General features: G+C 38.7%; 1 protein-coding gene across 5 annotated transcripts in view; it reads right to left on the bottom strand.

The window, feature by feature from the left end:
* Window positions 1–18,325, bottom strand: part of insyn2ab (inhibitory synaptic factor 2Ab) — a 31,411-nt gene extending 13,086 nt beyond the window's left edge. For 2 of the 5 annotated variants that reach the window (XR_012772908.1, XM_075484621.1), the window contains exons 1-2: window positions 17,852–18,044; window positions 8,898–10,062 (exon numbers count right to left, since the gene is read on the bottom strand). Coding sequence is in view for 4 of the 5 variants with exons in the window: in XM_075484621.1 (XP_075340736.1) it covers window positions 8,898–10,057 (1,160 nt within the window). In the remaining variant the exon portion in view is untranslated. Of the gene's footprint in view, window positions 1–8,897; window positions 10,063–17,851; window positions 18,045–18,218 lie in introns of those variants that run through there. The other 3 variants (XM_075484648.1, XM_075484631.1, XM_075484636.1) reach the window with 3 other exon arrangements.
* Between the last annotated feature and the right edge of the window lie 2,561 nt (window positions 18,326–20,886).

Below are 20,886 nucleotides of genomic sequence, written 5' to 3'. Positions count from 1 at the left end.
AGGGCAACAAGTTCATCCATCCTGCCCACCTCTCACATAAAGTCTCCTCAAACAGCTGTGAGCAAGGACAGTAACTCACCGCTCAGACAAGGTCTACTCTACTGCTGTGCTGCTGCCTGGATTTGCATGTAGATTCTTGTAATTTAAAGAGCTTCTCTGAAATAATCACATTACATTAGCCTAAATTCATAATCACTGCATGTACTCAGTGTAACCTTTGTAAAGTCAGTTTCAAAGATTCTTCATGGAAAAAAGAAGAGCACTTCTGAAAGACGTCCCTTATAGCAAACTGTTAGAACAGACTCACTGCTGTGTTGTTTGCTCAAGTAAGCTGTCCTGGGATATGTCCTGCCCTCATCATTTCACTCTAACTAGCCTGCCTTGTGCCTGCTGCTCTGCCTCCTTGAGCACTGCGTAATGTGTGAATAAAAGCGACATTTTTTTATACATGATAAGATGCATTGTACATTATCTTGTGTTTTGCATCCATTTTTTTATGGCATAAACATACAGCAGAGAAAACATATTTACTGAATTAATGAGAAAAGAAGAAGACTATCTTTTTTGATATGCACTATACACCAAAAATGTATAAAGTTATGGATTGTTATTGTTATGCAATATGATGTATTACTGACACATGTCTGCTTAATTGTGTACAACCACTATAAGATAAAAAGCTTGAATATTGGTTTTGCTAATGCATGAAGATATGATAAAATATAGCAACTGTAACAATTTATTTTAGAAAAATATTGACAGAATCAGAAAGGGGACCAGAATCAGAGAGTAAAAAAATAAAACAAAAGGGTTCCAGGTGGACTGTGTACACTCTTCCCATATTGTAACTGGCTCATAGATCATGTGAAAGAGAATAAATTAATTTCCCTAAAAGAGGATTTTGCTAATTTAATCTACATTGTAAATAGTGGGATACCGACGTTTAACCAACTAATGGTCAAACCAATACAAAGTTCCTTTAGAAGGTGTTAGACCACAGTATGGTGTTAAAACAGCTTTCTACAAGTCTACAAACACTTCAAAATATATCTCTTCAATCAGTGTTTTGATGGTGGTGGTGGAATCTGTCTGGATTCTGATTACTCTGAAGCTTGTGATGCACATAATTTCCATCCTCATCAGACCATTTGGTGACGTCACATGCCCAATGGATGGGAACACTGTCATCCTGAAAGAGACTGTACCCATCATTATACCCCCAGAGGTGAACACTCTGCACAGCTTCACGTTGTTTTTCAGTGACCCTTTCCTCTGAGGGGTCAAAATGCCCCCTACAGCATATCAGAGCTGATACATCTTTTCACAGCAGGGGTCAAGGGTTCAGGCCTGTGCCCTTTTCTTTGTGTACGCCAAACAGGCAGCCATCCATTTGTTGAGATTATGGCGAAGTATGACTAATTTGATCGTATACATTTTTTTCACATCTCAGTGGACCAGAACACTTTTTTTGCACCAATGAACGGGCCTTCATCTTTGTTATGAGGAATTTTAATTCTGTGACTGAACTATAGAATCCCATCATATATATGTACATGTACCATCAAGCACATAAAGTCCAATGTTGTCTCCACCTCCCACATCTTTTCAACTTCCTTCTTTAGCTCTTGGTATTTGAGCCTCTGGTGTTATTGCTGCATCAGTCACAGTGGGGTAGGCCCTGGCTTTTATGACTCTTGTCCTCAGGGCCTGTTGAAGCCTCCGTACTGTCTCTCAGACCATTCTTTACTAGCCAATTCTTCTCTAGAAGAGAATATATCAGCCACTTCTTTAATCTGTGGGAGGTACATGCCATGCACAGCCTCATCCTTCCATGATGGTTTCTCGTATTGCTCTTCCTCTTCACTGAGTTTCAGCTGTCTGGGGTATACACTTAGCAGTTCATCACTGGGGCACATCTCCCTGGTGTTTTCCTAGATCTTTGTTTGTTTTTGTAATTTATTCTTTCCATTTTGATACAAACTCAGAATCAGCTGCGTCAGCCAAATGCAGAGCATGAGTTGATGTTACTTGCTGTGCTTGCAATGATTTTTTTGTGTTTTTCTACTCATTCATGTTAGGTTTTTGTCTTTAAATTTCTATCTTGACATAAATTTTACCTGTAAAAACTCTTCCAAATGACACGTGTAGAAGTTATTCCATGTAAATGATCTCTTCAAATGATGTCACATATCTCTTCATCCTCAAATTCTATACATTTAAAGCTTTGTAAAGTATGCACAGATTTATGACAAAGTTGATTAGCTCCGACTTCTATCTCCACTTATCACCAAGAGCTCAAACATACCAGTTCACCTCTGACTTTCCTCAATCACTGTACAACAACTCTACACTGCACAATAGCAAGATGTAATATTAAAGTTATTCAGCAATGAATATTTTACAGGCAACAGATTCTGAAAAATAAGTGGAGGAATCTGTACAGGGCCATCTATCCATCAATGCATTAGAATGGTAACATATTCTTTATGCATCAGTCCCTGCAAGAAAAGACCAAATCGATTACATACAGCCCAGTCTCACTCCAGTGCTTTTAGTAGCTACATTTGTCCACTGTACAAAAACTTAGCAGTGTCAAAATGAAGGCTAAAATGGGAGATTGCAAAGTTTTATGCGTCTGTTGGGGAAAATTCACTTCACTTTATTGCAAACGCCAGCAATGTACTTTTTAATTTCTTATTCTAAGCATGTATTTTTAATGACTAAAGTTTACCACTAGCAAGTGACAGCTAGGTAGAAACTGTAGCCTTTTAATAATTGTTATCATTTATCGTGAAAAACCTTATTTTTTTCTGCTACGGACCAATGTCGTGATTATTAATCCCACCCAAAAATCTTTTTGCTGCAGGATAAATTATTGTTAGAGAAATGTTACTGTTATGAATAGATAACAAAATGATTAAGATTGAAAGTCAGTTGACAAACCTTTGGAAAGTTGAAGTGGTTGCAAAGAGTAAGGAGTGGTTGAAATCTTCAGAGATAAACTATGAATATATTGTGTGGTTGTTTTGTAGCTTGGCAACGACTTAGCTGATTATGTCACACACATCTGTGGCAAATAACAAAGCACTGTGTCTTCACAAAAGTCCTCAAAATAATGTTTGCACTCCAGTTACTCCAGTTGCTGTGTTAAGTCAATGAAAGGTCATAATTATGTAAAGCAACTACACAATTAGTCTGATCATTTAGGATTTAGTTTAACATCAGAACGCTAAACTTACCACGCATCATCTTCTCAAAAATTTCAGTTATCCTAGTATTGAAGGCAAATACTGAGTTCACAATATCCCTAACCTGAGTGTATTAATAACCCGCTGAAAATAGTTTCCCACAGCTGACATGCCTTCTCTTTGGCACAACCACAAAAACTGGACAGCTTTCTGTTCAGGAACATGCAGTATTATGTCAGAGTTTACACAGTTACTGAGGAGCAGAGACATGAATGACAGGAGGCAAGGCGCACCGATCCATTTCTCTTGAGAGGGAAGCCCCCTGACAAATGCAGCTACTGTACAGCATCTAGTAGGCTTAGCCTTGACATGCATCTTTAACCAGTTACTTCAATGAACAAGCTTATATTTCCAAGTACATCATTCCTATGTAACTAATTGTGAATGTCTTTAATGGGCTAGTATTATTGATTACATTCTGTGACTCCTGACCAGGAGGAGCTGACCAGTTTATCAGCCCTCAACAGGGGGAGTCGGGGTACAGAAGGACCTTGCAAATTAGATTTTTTACGTGTAAAACAAAATTGAAATAGAAGTCACCCTCCGTTCATGTGCATAAGCATCTGTGCATCTCTCTGAGCTGGCTGCAATGACTGCAAAGATGATATACTGTATCTCTTCAGTACTCTCTGCATGTTAGCTTACTGATCTGATACATAAACAACTAAAAAGCCAGTTTCCTGGCTTCTGCCTCTGTAAACAGCACTTGCGTGCGTGTGCAGTCAATTTCACATTCACTTGGATTGATAAAGGAGAGTTGCATGGGATCAGGTATGAGCACAGTTTAGAGCATTTTTCATGGCATACTTCTCAGATTTTGAGACGATGCCTTCTTTTAGTGTAAAAGCTGTGCGGTCTTTCACACACAAGTCCCTGTTATTTCCCACCCTCAGTGTTGACTGGATTTGTTCCTCATGTTTGTGGCATATAAAAATACCAGCTTTTGGAATCTCGGTACAATTTCAAGAATGGAATACTCAGCCATGGCTTACTGCTGCAATGAGCATGAGTCAGCCCAAAACATCCACTCAAAACTATGAGTGGAATCTAAGGTGCAGCCTTTCAAAAAGCACATAAATCTCTCCATCTTGGACAAAACTGGCCAATTTGGGATCAGAACAAATCCTTTCCTTTGTGAGAGTGTTAGTAACCAAAGAAGGTATATTATTCAGTGGAGTAAAAACTGAATATTGAATTTATCTCCCTATAATGTATATATATAGCAAATTAAAAAAAAATATATAAGGGAACAAAATAAATGTTGGAAAAAACTATTAGGAACATGGGGGGATAGAGGCTACATGCTCTGGTAAGAACATCAATACATCTGTATAACTGTATCTTCACATAGCGAGTAGTTGTCTACTGCTGATAAAAAAAAGAGATGTTTAATTATGGCAATATGTGTAAATTGTAAATACTGTTATTATGAAAAAAACACGTAAAAAATTTCATTTTCTCTGACATTGGATTTTTTGATTAAAAGTAAATTGATGGACAGACTAAAAAGAAAATCAATTCTAAAAAAAGAAAAAAGAAAGTTGCTGCCATGAATTCCTGAGGAGTCAGCAATGCATCAGTGGAGGTAGTGTTGACAGACTGTGGTCTCCAGGAGCAAGGACTCACTTAGAGCCAAGGTGAGAAGTGGATTCATGCACCTTGGGAGACAGGAAGAGACCTGCAGCCAGCATTGCTGCTTGATCAGGTGTAGCCAAGCAGCTAACAACCAATACTGGTCCTCTGGCAGGTTCACATAAAGGAAAAACCTTGTCAATCTTGTCCACTAAAGACTCTGATTCATATTGGCTTAAGCTGAACTTAGTTTGTCATTGGACGATGAATAACGCATTTGGATGTTTAGACAGTGACAAGAGAGCAAAGCTATGATGAGGAGTGGGGTACTAGATTTCTACCATGAGACACAATCCATTCTGTGTTTATTCTTTATTGATTCTTGTTTTTTCTGACTTTACAGCAAGCCCAAATCAAAATTGAAAATAAAATTCAATTAAGCACCCAACCCCACATGATGTGCTCCAGCATATTAAACCCCCCACATGGACATGTTAACAAGGCTGAAAAGGGATTTTTATTGGAGGGACTCTTTAATTTGTCACTGATCCATTTCTCCTGTGGATAAAATGTCTTCTGGCACTGTTGTGTACTTTTTCTTAAAAATCTGATGACTTCTTACCCTTTTGGGATTGCATTGTTGCTAAAAGCGTAGATCTAATGCATGGCTTATAAACTAGTGGACATGATGTATTTACTGATGCTTACATAAGAGATGCTTCAAGTTACCTTTTTGGCTCCATTTGTGGTATTGTTTCAAAAAGGCCATTTTACTGCCCAGCAGTGATACAGGAAAGAGTATTTGGGAATGCACGATAGAAAGCAGCCTTTTTGTTCTAAAATTGCACTTCTCTAATAACACTGGCACACAATGCTGGAACACAGCATTGTGGAGCCACTACAGCAGGCACCGTTTTCTGGAGATGAAAGGCAAAGGGTTATGAGGCTACACTAATTGGGCCTTTAAAACCAAGTTCCACAGAGCTACACTGAGGTGCTATGGGTTTTAGAGATAGAGTATGTTGATTCTTGGAATTGTGCTACTGTGAGAGTCTGACTGAGGACATTGCTTAAGGATTTTTCTTTAAAGATTGCTGATGTATTTTCCATTCAGAAATTGCACTAAACTCACAAAGCTAACACACTGAGTATGGTGTATTTGAAAAGTCCCATTAAGACTCAATAGTTTATTATAATATAACACAAGCAATACATGTATTTTTCCTTTAAAAAAGTTGTGATATACTGACTTTGGTGAGGAAATACATGGTCCTTAAGGATGAATGTCAAAAATACTGATCTGATCTGACTTTTCATAAATTCTTTTACTGCACTTTTAGTACAGTTTGTGCATGAGGTACTTATTCATCAAATATATACTTTGACAGGGTACGGTTGTCTAAAATTCTCTATGGCAAATGGGGCACCGACCAAAAATACTAATTGCAACACCTGTGATTGTCAAGGTAACCGGTAACTGCAAATATGTACAACTTGTTAGACGTCACATTTAGCAAGACTGTCTTCCTCAAAACGTGCACATGTGGTGTTTGTTTATGCATGCAGGCATGATCAATAATTACATTAAAATAATATGTGACCTCTAGTGGTCGTGACAGCAGCTGCATGTTAGGAGTAAAAATCCCTGTCTCTGATGGTACTGTCATGTTGTCAAAAAAATCTTTAGCCCAAACCATGAATTTTTTAACCCAACCCAAGTAGTTTTGCATTCTAAGCCTTACCAAGTGATGTCATTTCTAAAGCCAACCAGAGAGTAACAATGTGCCATCGTAATCATGTATATGAGGTCCAGCAGGGCAATGGTTGCGCTGTTAAAAGAATGTATTTTACATTTAACTTTGTTGTTATTGTTTTCTAATCCTAACCTGGTAATGTTGCTCCCTAAACCCAACCAGAGAGTGGCAAAAAGTGTTGAGTGAGTGTTGAGTAATTGAGAACATTTGCTGGTCTCAATCACAACTTGGGGTTTCTTAAACAAAAGACTTGATAATGATGTTTACTCTGTTGAAATGCTCTTGTGATTTGTATTTCCCCTCTGCTGCCTATAAGGGAAAGTAGTTTACAGGATGCCGTTTTGAGGCAAATGAAGGGGTAAAGACGAATATTCTTTTTGATCGTTTCAGTGGGAAGACTTCTTACTTCTTGAATTAGAAGTTCATGGTTCGTGCTGGAATACACATGGCTATGTCTACATGTTACAAAATAGGTAAGGGTTGCTGTCATCTCATGTGAACTGCCCCACAGAAGACAACAGCCAAGGGATACATTACCATTTCATAATTTACATGGAGTGTGACACTAAGGCATTGTAGACTTACGAGCAGATGTATCTTTTACACGCCTTCTAGTACAAAATTAGGCTTCATTTTCCATCAGCCATAGTTTTATTGTATCATGAATAAAGACAGACGTTATCTAAGGTTCACCCAGAGCTCCTCTACATATCCTGTACGGCAAACATAAATTAACTTTGTTGGTTACCACAGATGTCCCTAAACTGAACAATGATTTCTTTGTCGACTATATTTCAATAGTTAATAATTAAGTAATAATAATTCAGTAAACTACACCTAGCAGACCGTTTGTGTAGTAAAGTGTTTTCTCTGTGCATACACAGCTCACATCAGGTGCTCACAGTATCTTACTTCTTGTTCGTGGTCCCTTGCATTTCTGTTAACACTGCAATTCAAAATATCCAAAGTATCAATTGTGCACATGGTAGAATACAATTATTATGCATGTTGGTCTGAACAAATAGTGGTCTTGTTTAACCTTTGTCTTGTGTTAGTTCCCTGTTACCATCTCTTATGTTAACGGGTCGGTTTTGACCCGTGTTTTAAATTAGTTGTAAAATACACTAAAAACAATCATCTATAATCCAATTTGTTTTCTCATCTCTTGGTTACCTTGTTAGGCTTCTTTATCCATAAAAATATTGGTTTTAATATTTTTGGTGTGGGCCCCTGGGCCTTGTTTTTGTCAGTATACCCCTCAATTTCAATAAAAACAAAAATGTAAAATGAACCTCAAGAGAATCAATAAATAAAAAGTTGTTGTGTCACCTGACTATTACTGAGGGGATTTAGAACACATCTCTTAAATAAATTAGTTTTATTTATTTTTTCATTTTAATATTATTAACTATAGTAACATCTATGGTGTTACGGGTCAGTTTCGACCCATATCTTTACTTCAAGAAAAAGGCAAAAAAGCCTCTTTTTTTTCAGCAATAGAACTTTAGTACAAACACAAAATGAAAAGCAGTGTGTTGGCTGACAGTGAACTTGTTATTTCAGCTTTGGCGCTAAATTATTGCTTTATAATCTTATTTTTATAACTGGGTCGAAACCGACCCTAACAACACAAAGGTCTTAATTTCAACTAGAGCATTTTATAATTTAGTGAGAACAATTTTTTTTGTTTTATTTTGTTGAAATAGAGGTTCCTAACAAAGTCATAAAGCCTTGATGCAATAAACAAACTTATATGGTTATGTTCTGCATTTCAAACCTAAAAACGGGTCGGTGCCGACCCTAACACAAGACGAAGGTTAAGAATAAATTCTTTCTCTCACAACTTATTTTTGTATCTTAAGCAAAACACACTAAAACACTTCTTCATCATGTCATCGTGATTACCTAAGTTGGTTTCTTAAATCCAGCTCCCTGGTTGAAATCAGTCTTTCTCTATGTGTGCACAGTGTTCCTGTGAGATGGGGTTTGTTGTTGTCATTGTTTCTTGTTCCCCAAACAGAGCAGTTTAAATAACCTGTCAAAACTGTGGACGTCTCACAACCAGTTAAACTGTCCTGTGCATCTTGTCTTGTCGTGCTGATATTTCTGTATTTCCAGATATAGTACTTTGGTGAGTGAATTTTCATAACCAGTGGACATCATGGCCAATTATATGAAAATGAGACTAAAGTTTAGATAAATGAGTATTGCCCTTCATTGTACCCTCTCTCTGCATTGAATATAAAATGTGCATACACAGTGTGTATTCAGTCTGTTTGGCAGCATGTGTGCAAATTAGCACTGTAAAATAAACTCTACTCACCCCTCTCTCTGTGCTTCACCTTTCTCTAGCTCCTGAATAACTCCAAGGAGGACCTTGATGGTCTCCTGGCTTGAGTTGATGAGGCTTTCCATGGCCTGCAGCTGTGCTTTGATATCCTTGTCTCCAGATAAGGGTATTATCTGCTGGCTGCTCCCCATGCCTGGGGCTCCTGTGCCTCCTGGTGGAAATCCCTCATCTCCCTCAACTGTTCGCTGGAGTTTAGAAGAGGCTGACACATGCCTTGTCCGACATCGCCCTTGTGACTGCACAGAACATTTTGCACTATGGGTAAATGTCTGCGACTGCTGTTCATTTAGCTGTGTACCCTTTTTCCGTTTACAGCTCACAGAGGGGCTTCCTATTGAATCCACCTGTGTCAAAGAATTCCATGCAACAGGACCCCTGCTCTTTAGCTTGTCCTGTGAAAACTCAGAGTCAGCCAGCTGGCGCTTTGAGGAAGTGCTAGCGTCCATGTCTTCTTTGGATAATCCTTTGTGTTTGGTCCACTTCCCACAAACCTGGTACTCTGTTTCACTTTTAGAAGGACAGCTACTTGGTTGGGCCTTTTCTGAGAAATGTGAGGAGTCTGGAAAAGAGGGTCCATCCAAACAGTTGGCACTGGAAAGCAAATCCTCTGTGTCGCTGTTGTCATCAGTGTGGTGAAGCAGGGCTTTAGTCTGCCCCACAATCTTACCCTTGTATTTAGAAGATTTTCCAATAGGTTGTCCATCCTCTCCGCCTGTCTTTATATCACTCAAAAACCCATTTTTTTGTCCCCTGTAATCTTCCACCAAAGCAGTATGTTTAAATGTGTGTCCTTTTTTCCTCTCAAAAGGGAAAGTCTTGTATCTCTTAGTGAGGTCTGGAGAGGTCTGGACACCAGTGCTCTTGGTCACATTTGGAATTGAGCGTCTAGCAGGCATGGTCATGTACTTTCTGTGTGTTACTTTGCAGGATATGGACCTTGAGTGTCTTCCCCGATGCTCCTTCTGAGCCTCGCAGATATCCTTAAAACGTACTTGTAAGGCCTTGTTTCTTTTCTTCACCTGCTGCTTGCCTGATTCTGATCCGGACAGTGCAGTGTGTGATGGGGCTGTCTCTGAGTCTGATTCATCTGAATTTGAGTGAACAACAAATTTGATGTCCTCTTTGCTCACCATATTTCCTGAAAAAGATAAAAAATAATAATAATAAAAATAAAGATACAGAGAATAGAGTTTGAGTGTTACTCTGTTGCCTCATTGGAAGAAATTTGATCTGTCACTTGGCCAAACTCTTTTTCTACTGAAAGAAAAATGTAAGGGATCCAACTGCCAATATCCAAATCTGAGATCCAAAAATTATGTATCAACACACAGTGAAATGTTTCAAAAGCAAAGCATTAAAACACACAACACATCAAAGATATATCCCAGTTCTGTTTTGTAATTTGAAATGTTTTCTATTGAATAAGACTTTTTCCCTTTTTGGATGGACTTTTTTGAATAATGCAAGTTTTCCTACAGTATTTTTGTCTGTCTGCAATGTCACATATTGTCTTTTAGTTTGAATTTTCTAATTACATTACCAAAGAGCCTTGCCACAGATGCCATTGGGGGGGGGGGGCGGGGCAATCTGAATATAGTATGAATATAAGCTACATTTATTTAAGTTGTCATATAATTTTTAGCATACACCTGCATTCAGTGGTACAAATAACCGAGATGAATGATTAAGACTTTCTTCTGGAATTTATTCATGTTATATTACTGCCTCCTCTGCCCAGCTCAACTCTCAAAGCACTTACAACTGTTGTTTATGAACAGTTGCATCTTGCAAGCCAGCTTTCCTGCCAGCTGTTTGATGATTTGCTTCAGGACACGCTTTGTAGAATAATAATTGTGTTCACGCTGCCATCCTGGCTGCTTCTGCCATTATTCAAATACTGTACATTGACTCCTCCTGATATCAGTTGTCAGCCTCAAACACAAAACTGAATTTAGAAACAGTTTTCGTTTGGGTATTATTACCATATCATTTTGTAGTTTAGCTAACATGTAATGTGAGTATCTGTTGTTGTTGCGTTTGTAAGACCAGCTTGACAAAATCATTAGGATGGCTAAAAGTGGCTGACATTATGTCGCTTTACGCTTTTTTTCTTTTAACTGATTTTTACAGTGGTAAAACAGCAATACACGTATGTTTCAAGCATTATTGGATTTGTGGCTTACACCGCCCTTTGGTTGATGTAACTTTTGTGGTTCCTGACTCTATCCCAGCAAAAGCTTCAGTGAATTAAAAACAGGCCACTGATTTGAAATACTTTTGTTGCACATAAAAATTACATTAGGGAATGCATTAGGGAAGCATTCCAACTCAAACAAATAGCCTTTTGAGATGTTTCACTTTGCTGTTCCTCATATCAGAATCACATCTAAACTACTTCTCACCGCTCTGCTCTGATATACTCAGCCGCACCTATTGCTTTTGCTGATATCCACCCACACTCCTACCAATTCTATTCATCATTTGATAAGATATGTAGGATGCTGTGTTGAGATTGCTTGGTATTCCCCACAAGAATTGGAGTTGTTCTATCAAGAAGTGACCCCAGGGTGTTTGGTGCTTAACTCTGCAACTAAAGGTGCTTACTATATAATATATTCCCATTGTTGTCTGAGGTTCTCAGCAAAGGCAACGGCCTCACAGCAGCTGTGGCCCACACATGCTTGATTCTGCAGTACATAATAACTTATGTTAAGCCCCTCCATCTGTATCCACCTGTAGGCTCTGTAACACCTAGAGAAGAATTTATTATCATCACTCCCAGATCTCAGCTGTCCCGATTGAAGTGGCGAGGTCAAAAACTAGACAACAATGATCTAATGTCAAGTTGTAAATCTGTGCCAAGTGAGCTGGCTAAATAAACAAATCCTAAATTAGAATATATATACATATATAAATGCAAATTAATGGCAATAAATAATCAGAACTGATTATAAAAAAGTTTTTAAATGTTTTTACATTGTGGGAGCATTATTGCAAAGGAGATATAGTGAAGTGATACTGTTTCAACCTCCAAAAATGCTTATATTTAACCAACTATTTTAGCTTTTATATAGTATATATGTCTGTACAGCAGTTTGACAACTGAAACTACATTCAAGCACTCAAACCATATGTCATGATCCTATCATAAGTGTAATACCAGAAAAAGATTAACATCCTCGGTTAAAGTTAAACTGCATGTGTCTGTTATTGTAGCACCTTAACTCATTGGCTGCCAGCCATTTTCAGTGCAGAGAGACCCATACTGCCAAGTGTTTTACAGTATTTTGACTGATTTTCCAAGACCCACAGAAAAGTGTGTCTTATGACTATGTACACACCGAAATTACCAAACGAAAGAGTAGACTCTCTTCTTTCATCAGGAAAAAAAAGTTTGTTTCTACCATTTTCAGTCCTTTAGTAATAGACAGTAGAACATAGGTTGGTTTCACCAAAAACAGCTGTTTGACCAAAAAAGCGGAGAAAACAAGCTTTTTGTTTCGTGCAAAGTGGCACTGCTGCCACCTTGCGGGTAATTTTGTCAGTATATTCTCTGTTTAGTGTTTACAAGCCTAAGATTTAGTGACAAACTCCGCTAGATTGTCCCCCAGCCCGCTACGTTAAAAAACGCAATTGACGTCTATAGACGTCTTTGGCAGTCAACGGTTTTTTTAAAATTGATGTCTATAGACATCAATGGCACCGAAAGAGTTAATAAGCTTACATTTTTTCATTCATAATTTATATCTCATATGCAAAAATGACCGTTTCATCCACTATTCACTGGTATAATTAATTAAGTCTTTCTTTGATTTTTTTGATATTTTCAAAGTTATCTCGATTAATGTTGATGAATCAGAAACAGATATAATCACACAAAGAATCCAAAACTGACTTCAAAACTACAAAAACTGACAGCTTCTTTGCCATTTTCAAATCAGCATGCATATGATCAAATGATGGAGAAAATAAAATCCCATTTGCTGACATATCTGTGATGAAACATATTTCATAGCAAGTGCATGAAATATATCAAGAAGCACAAGGAAATGAAATGATGTCTGATATGGTTGAAAGTAAACATCAAAAAGGGTTGGTTAATCATTTTCATATGACAAGGTACCGCACGATAAATAAACTCCAATGAATCCTTTATTACCACACAAAAGCAAGCTATTCATGGTGTTGCAGCTCCTCTGAAAGTAATTATGTTTTATCATCCAGAGACATTGTAAATCCATCAATGTGATTGTTCTGGTGGGAAATTTACACTGAAGAGATGCTTCCTTACTGTCAGTTTTACTGCCTCAGTGAAATTTGGTGAAAGAACAGAATTAATGGAGGAGACTGATGTTAATTTCTGACGTTTACTTTATCTACATCGACAGCTCATGTAGAGTTACACTGACATAGCAGCTTAACAAGGGGTTACAAAAAATGATTAACTGAGGGAGATTGAACAGGATGCAGACTTTCTAATGCTGTCAAAACTGTCTTTGTTCCTTGTGATCCTGCATTGTTTTCATGCGCATGTATTCACCTGGATACCTGCATATACAACCCAAAAAAGTTGTGGCGCTGTAAAAGATGTAAGAAAAAGTCTCATCAATCAACATTCTGTTCACAATAGAACACAGAAAAATAGATGTTTGAAGTGAAATAGTTACCGTTAAATTCCTTCATGTTGTATTTCATGGGAGCAATATCTCTAAGACAAAAAAAAAGGGTAAGAAAGTAAGTGGTGATAGAGAGAAACAGCTGTAGGAACATGTTGCAACTAATTAGGTCAATTGGCAACAGGTCAGTGGCAATGTTGGATTTAAAAAGAGCACCTTAGAGAGATAGAGTCTCACAGAAGTAAAGATGTATAGGGTCAGCAATCTTCAAAAAACTGCATCTACAATTTGTCAATCTATTTTACACTAAAGCTCCACAATGTAAAACTATGAAGCCTTTGAATATCCCATGATCTACGTAACATAATATCATCAAAGGATTCAGAGGATCTTAAGACATCTCAGTGCACAAGGAACTGTGCTGAAAATCCGTATTGATTGCCTGATCTTAAGAGGCCTCGGGTGTCACTGCATTGAAAACAGACATGATTCTGTCATCGAAATCACTATATGGGCTCCAGAACACTATCAGAAATCTTTGTCTGAACACAATTCACTATGCCATCCATAGATTCAGGTTAAAACTACTAAAAAGAGAACAAGCCAAATGTGAACATGATATACAAATGCTGCTGTATTTTCTGAGCCAAAGCTCTTAAAATGTACCAAGACAAAGTGCAAAAAAAACGAATCTGTGGTAGGGCAAATAACATTTTTTTTAGTTATTTACGGAAATCATGGACACTGTGCCCCTGAACGAAAGGGGTGCTCAGTGCTCGGTTCAAAAGTCTGCTGCTCTAATGGTATGGGGGGGTGCATTGGTGCCTATGGAACTCTCAACTTGCACATCTGGAAAGGGACCATCGATGCTGAAATAACTAAAAAAAAAGATGGGACAAGACTCCTCTTCCAAAGGCCTAGCAGTTTGTGTCTACAGTTCACAGATGTATATGGACTGTTGCAAAAAAAGGAGGGGTTGCTACACAATGGCGAACAAGGCCATGTCCCCGCTTGTTTTCCATGTTCTATTAAGAATCAAATACTTCTTTTTGAGATTTGCAAAGAACTGCATTTTATTTACATTTTACACAGCTTCCTTATATATTGAAATTGGAATTGTATTAGTTTGTATCTGCGTGTGTTCCCTGGTATGTGGTTGGTCTGTGTATAAGACAAAACAAAAGAGTATTAGAGTTTGTGGGCCTTGTATTCACCTTTTCAATGAGACATCTCTGCTAGTATATTACAGAATGTATGCACATACAGACACAAAGAGACACAAAAGCAGAAAGAACAGATAACAAAAAGCAGGTTATATTTTTCAGGACTCCTGCCAAGTGTTTCACCTTGCAGTCTGTCCGTGGTACCCTACCCTTCAGCTCTTACTGTAGAGAAAATTACATATATTTAGATGCAACTGTCAGTTTTGGAAAACAACTCGGGCCAAAAGCTGCTAGTGTCAATTCCCTCACTGCAATGCTTCAGAGCCAGATGGTAAAGAAAAGCAAAAAGGCACAAAAAAGCGACAAGCACAATGTCATTATGCAAGAACAATATGGTATGCTGCGTCATGAATTTACACGCAGTTGTTGTGGAATAGCAAGGCGGATGAATTTTATTGGGGTGCTACTATGTGTTCTGAAACATAGCTTTGTATGCACTTTGATTTATCAAGTTGTTTGTTGAAGCAGTTCCACGGATAAAAGAATTTGTTCGAGGCTGATTCGCATGATATCATACTATTTCACACTCAGAAACACCAATCTCACACCACTGAAAAGGTAATCACATCTGCAGGAAGTCTCCTCTAAGCGCATGCAGTCATGTAACGCATGTAAAACAGCTAAATGGTAATTCACAAAAAACGGAATGAAGAAAAGCTCCTCAATGACTTATTATTATTGGAATTTAGATGCACAAAGAGAGTGAGAGCCGACTGAGTGAGAGATTGTTGTGACACATGGATATGTTCATGGATAGTCGAATGAGATTCTCCTTTTTCTCAACGTCTTTCTCCTTCTCCAAACCCTCCTCCTCACAGCATGCTATCTCTGCTAATGACCTGAGGTCCTTCCCTGATTTGGCCTCAGCTAGCCAAAGGATTATGAATAATGCATTGACTCTAAAATTGCAAAAGTAATCCTCTTAAATCTCCTTATGTACCCTGGCAGACCACGTTGTCTGTACCAATTGCCCTTCAGTTCTTCAAACTGAAATGCTGGTGTGAAAAAGAAAAACACATCTTTAGCAACAGTATCGGGATTGATTATCATCACCACTATGTTGTAGAGACATGACTGTTTATAAGAGATTTCAATGGGGGTTTGATTTCATTGTCCATGCAATAGTGGGTCTGCAACACTGCTGACTCATGATTTATTCCCTATTGCAAAGCAGAGAAATAGAGACAGCTTTGTTCGGATTGCTAAGTATCTATGTCACCTCGCATCATAACAATAATTACTGAATTGTATTTGTAGGATTTTTACATAAGATAACACTGTCTAGCCAGTCTGATTAATGGTTAGGTGACTGTCGTGTCCTAAAACTCTTCAAAGATCAATGAACACTGAATATTTCAGAAACATGGGAAGTTCTTCACTATTTCAGTTCGCTGTGATAAAACATCTGTGTATTGAAACATAAATGCATCCTCAATATATCCCATGTTGCTGCCTTGCTTATCCCGTCATGCATTCTACCGTGCATTGTATCCACTTTGCATGAAGAAATGCATTAATTACTGAGCGTGACATTTCACCAACTTTGCTCCCATAAGCACAATTTAAAAGATACACAGTACATGCCACAGTAAGTTGTATGCCTTTGTCCTGTCTACGAGGCTGTGTCCTTGGCCCTATGTATTGCTACAGAACTGGACATGTGTAGAGGACAGGTTTTGCCTTTTTACACTACATATTGCAGCAATATCTTTGTCAATACTCCGCAATACTTGTGAGAGCGATGCTAGGTGGTTTTAAGAACTCCACAGTCAAAAAGACACACACACCGTATTTATCCCAACTGTCGCAGAGAACTATGTGTATCCTAGCTGCAGGCTACACCTGGGAAAGTTTGCTTCATGACTTTATTAGTTTTAAACATTTATCACTGAGCAGCACTTTCTGCCATAAAGGAGTAGTGGGAGTGTTAAAGGAACATCCATCTCAGTATCTACTGGCCGAGAATGCTGGCTGCGAAATGGATCCTTAGGAGGAGAAAGTTTGAAGAGGTTGATAGGAAAAAAGCCATTTTGTACGTGTTGTGTGTGTGTTTTTCCTCGAAAGGTCTCTTTCTATATAAAAAACTGAATAAAGTAAACCTTTTATCACTGATACATCTAACATCTATACTGCTTAACGCTGAGAAGCTCATTGATTAATAAGGGGTTGAGCTATTGGCATACGTGTGTACTCAGTTGATTAACTCATATGGCATGTCAATAAGAATTTAACAAGTGAAACAGATGCTTCAATGAATATCCAACTATGTGAGTGGCACCTTAAAAGTGTATCCCATCTTTGTTTCCCATTAAATTAGTAGGAAATGAATGCGTAGAAAAGAAAGTGTCAGAGAGAGACAGAGGGGGTTGGGGGTAGGGGTGTGTGTGTGTGGCTGTGACCAAATACAAGTGCAGCTCTGTATGTGATGCAGTACCCCAGAGCCCTCTTGATCAAACATATCATTACTCATTATAAGACTGAATCCACCTTTAATCAAATTTGGCCTTGGGAGCACATGGCATGTTGCATATCATGTACTTTACAGCACTTAATACAATGGGTGTTTTCCTACTAAGAATGAGCATTCTGGTAGTGTAATATAGTCAAATATGTAATAGTCTATTAGTGAGCACTCATCAATATTCTTTCCTATCTAGCTCAGATAATTCTCAACAAGCAGTCTTGATAATAAGCCTTGGTCTCACTGGGTAAATATGGCATGTCTGTCAAAAGCTGCAAAGACGCACATCATGAAAAGAGATATTAATCAAAGTCAGATGACATCACCACTCATCTTCATTTTGCAGATGTGAAGAAAAATCTTAGGCTTTTTTTCCTGGTTACTCTTTACATCTTCAAATGCCTGAATGCAGATATGCTCCCTCCCTAATCTATCCATAACTAATGAATGCAGGGTTCACATACATGCATTCAACATAAGGACTTTGACACTAATTGCTTCATCAGAATTCATGCTTTTAATATTTACTTTTCATTCAATTATCAGCTATGTAAAATCAATCCCCTACTCTTAGTGCAATACCTGTGTGCAACTCCAAAATTAAATAAAAAGAAGTCCAAGTCTTACCTTGAGAAACAGATCAGAGGTGCATTGGACAAGAAAGCACAGATCCCCTGTCGATCCAGTGTTCATCCATGTATTCAGTGGGTGCCAGGATACCGTCCAGCCACTGGAGCAGCTCTCACAAGCTGCGGGAGTATTGAGAGACAGGCAGCTAGTGCAGTGACAGCTGGAATAGTTGTGGTACATCCGGCAAAGATTCAGGTTATCAGGATAGGAGAGGAAAAAAAGCAGACAGACATCGTCTGTAAACCTCATGAGGTCCTCACTGATATCCCTCTTCTTCCTCTCACTTCATTCTCTCCCCCTCTTCTCCCTTATACATCTCATTCAAGCATCACTGACACTCATTCGCTCTTGTCCCTGCACTCACCGGGAACAGGCACTTACACACGCAGCGGAGATCTCCATCTCGCGGCGCTGCTGCTGTTGCTGCAATCCCTGTGCATTCGTGATTGAGTGCGTGTGCGTATGTGAATGTAGGAAAGAGAGGGAGAGTGTGTGCTGGTGGGTGGACGAAAGGAGGAGGAGGAAGAGTGAGGGGTAGTACGCATCTGCTGGGGAAAGTCCAGAGTTGGTGAGCTGCATCGTCGGCAGAGGCTTGCTCCCTTGACACTGAGCTGTTATATAATCTGAAGGGCTTCGGGAGACGGAAGAGAGGGGGAGCTGTGAAATAATAATGCATTGTGCTTTTAATTGGATGCCTCTTGCTCTCCTGTTAGTTTCATACATCTGACACATTGTTTATTAGAAGCGGTGAAGGGGTGGTGAAGGGAACAAAGAGAAAAAGAAGTGGCTCCATGGTTTCACCAAGGGGGGAACAGGGGGAGACGAAGAGCCAACAGGGCAACGGTGTTAATGAGAGCATGAGACAGGAGAAATTGAGACAGCGAAACAGAGAAAAATGCACAGACGTAAGTGTTCTTTACTGGAAAAGGGGGGATATTGATTCAGAAGGACTCTTACATTTCTTATTTTTCTTCACATTTCTAATAAGCTAATGTGTCAATGGGTCAAATACTACCAGATCACAGACAAGGGACTCCAGAGTTTATAAGGGAGTATTTGCAGTGATGCAATAACAGGCTTCCTTTTAAAAAACACACAAAAAATATGTACAATATTGTAAAAGTTTAAGTTGTGGCTGGTTATTGTCCAATAAATAATTGTCTTGCAAAAAGTCAGTACTAACAATTGTAATACAACCTCAAAAGATATGCACATTACTCTTTTGGCTGGTGTAAAAAAAAGTTAAACTACTAGGAAAACCAGATTTGCCCTGAATTTCTACATTGCTTTGCAAATGTTTCAGGTATGTAGACTGTGTGAAAGGGATTCTGCAGCCCAATAAGCCCAATGTATTTGGTGGTTATAAAAACAGGGTCCAGCACCAGATGACCCTTCACTGCAATCACTCGCAACACCCACCCCTAACCCTACTCCTGGCCAACCATGTCTGACAGCTGTGAAATGTCCACTCACTGACATATGCACAGCCTTGACTTCAACATCACTGAAAAATTCTGGAAATACTTGAAGAGACTCAGAGACAGCTCAATGTGGTCAGATATTTAACATAAAAAGAGGAAAAAAGTCATCATGGAGCACAGAGAGCTTGATGCTCAAGGGCAAGAAAGACAGTCCACAATCGAAGGCTCCTCCCCACATGTGAGTTATGAAAATGGAGCTTGAAGCACTGAACAAAAAATAGTGCATGGTCCAATGAGTTCTCTTTTCTTTCAAACCACATGGGAAGCTGAGAATGTGGGTGCTGTTTATTTGCTAAAGTGAAAGCATCATGCAGACTTTAGTGCAGGAGGAAGATAATCCGATAGAATGAACCTCAACTAATCTGATAAATAGCCGCTAGCAATTGTGCAAGTTGGTATAGCTAAGTCTTCCTGAAGCAAGTCAGGACAAGAGCAAAAAATAAAATAAAGTAAACAGATCTTTTCAATTGACAAAACAGCTCTTGTTTTGACAAAGAAGAGTTCTTCAATTTCTGAAATAACTAATGCTATTATATATAGGATGGGTGCACAGTGGGTGCCTCATTAGACCATGCTCATTAGAGCATCCAGTATAAGGTTCCATATATCTTCAAACATTTCTTCTAGCAATTTCCCCCGTTAACTGTATGGCTTTACTTCCATCTATTTTATTCTAGGAACGGATGTCACAGCAGCAGACACATTGGTCATCTTTTGTCTGGGACAGCAAAAAAGGATTGCTTGAAGCCTGGCAAGATGGATTTAAAGGTGTCACCCTCGCTACCACATTCCCAAGATGTCAGTCTGATGGAGCGTATGTGGCTTGTGCCAATCGCTGGTGGCTACAGCTCATAAATATTAGCACTTACAGATCAGCTGCAAAGATCTTGAGCCAAATGCAGCAGGACACCTTTTAGAGTGTAATAAGGAGTTTTTTTCTGTTTCGTTATTATTCACAACTGCTGTGTAAATGTATTTCTTATACTCATCTTTGATTAACTTTCATTTATCAGAATTAGAGACAAACATATAAGATAGAGATGTCATATGGTGAATCCTACACAGAACCAAAGTTTTATCTCTTTATCTGATGTACGCAACCTGAGGTTGAAGCAAAAAAATACTTTTTCTCTCCCTTCTAAAAGAGTTAGCAAGAGTGGCAGCCAGAGTGCTGATCTGCTGACTGCTGTCTTATTGATTTAATTGTTTGCATTCCTACTGACTGTGCCTACAGCATGCATGGAAATCCAACCAGCCCCAAACCACAACCCCTTTCAGCCTCAACACCAGGTTAATCTCACTGTGCTTAATGACTGGAACAACACAGAGTTGACAAGTACGAAAAGCCCTCTCTCAACCTCTTTCCACAATCCCCTCTCTACTCCTCTGTTTATTGACCTGCCAATGGCTGTAAGGGGAGTGTCCAGATTTATGCAAAAATGCCCTCACTACTTGCTGATGCCTGTCAGCTTAGTCATTTATAACAGTCAGATCCATGAGGACAACTTGAGCTTTTGGGCCACAGTAGAGATTCTAAAGTGGTTATAATCA

The sequence above is a fragment of the Odontesthes bonariensis genome, chromosome 2 (genome assembly GCF_027942865.1).
Source record: "Odontesthes bonariensis isolate fOdoBon6 chromosome 2, fOdoBon6.hap1, whole genome shotgun sequence".
NCBI lineage: Eukaryota > Metazoa > Chordata > Actinopteri > Atheriniformes > Atherinopsidae > Odontesthes > Odontesthes bonariensis.
Note: the sequence above shows the minus strand (reverse complement) of the source record. Positions and strands in the feature narration are given on the sequence as shown.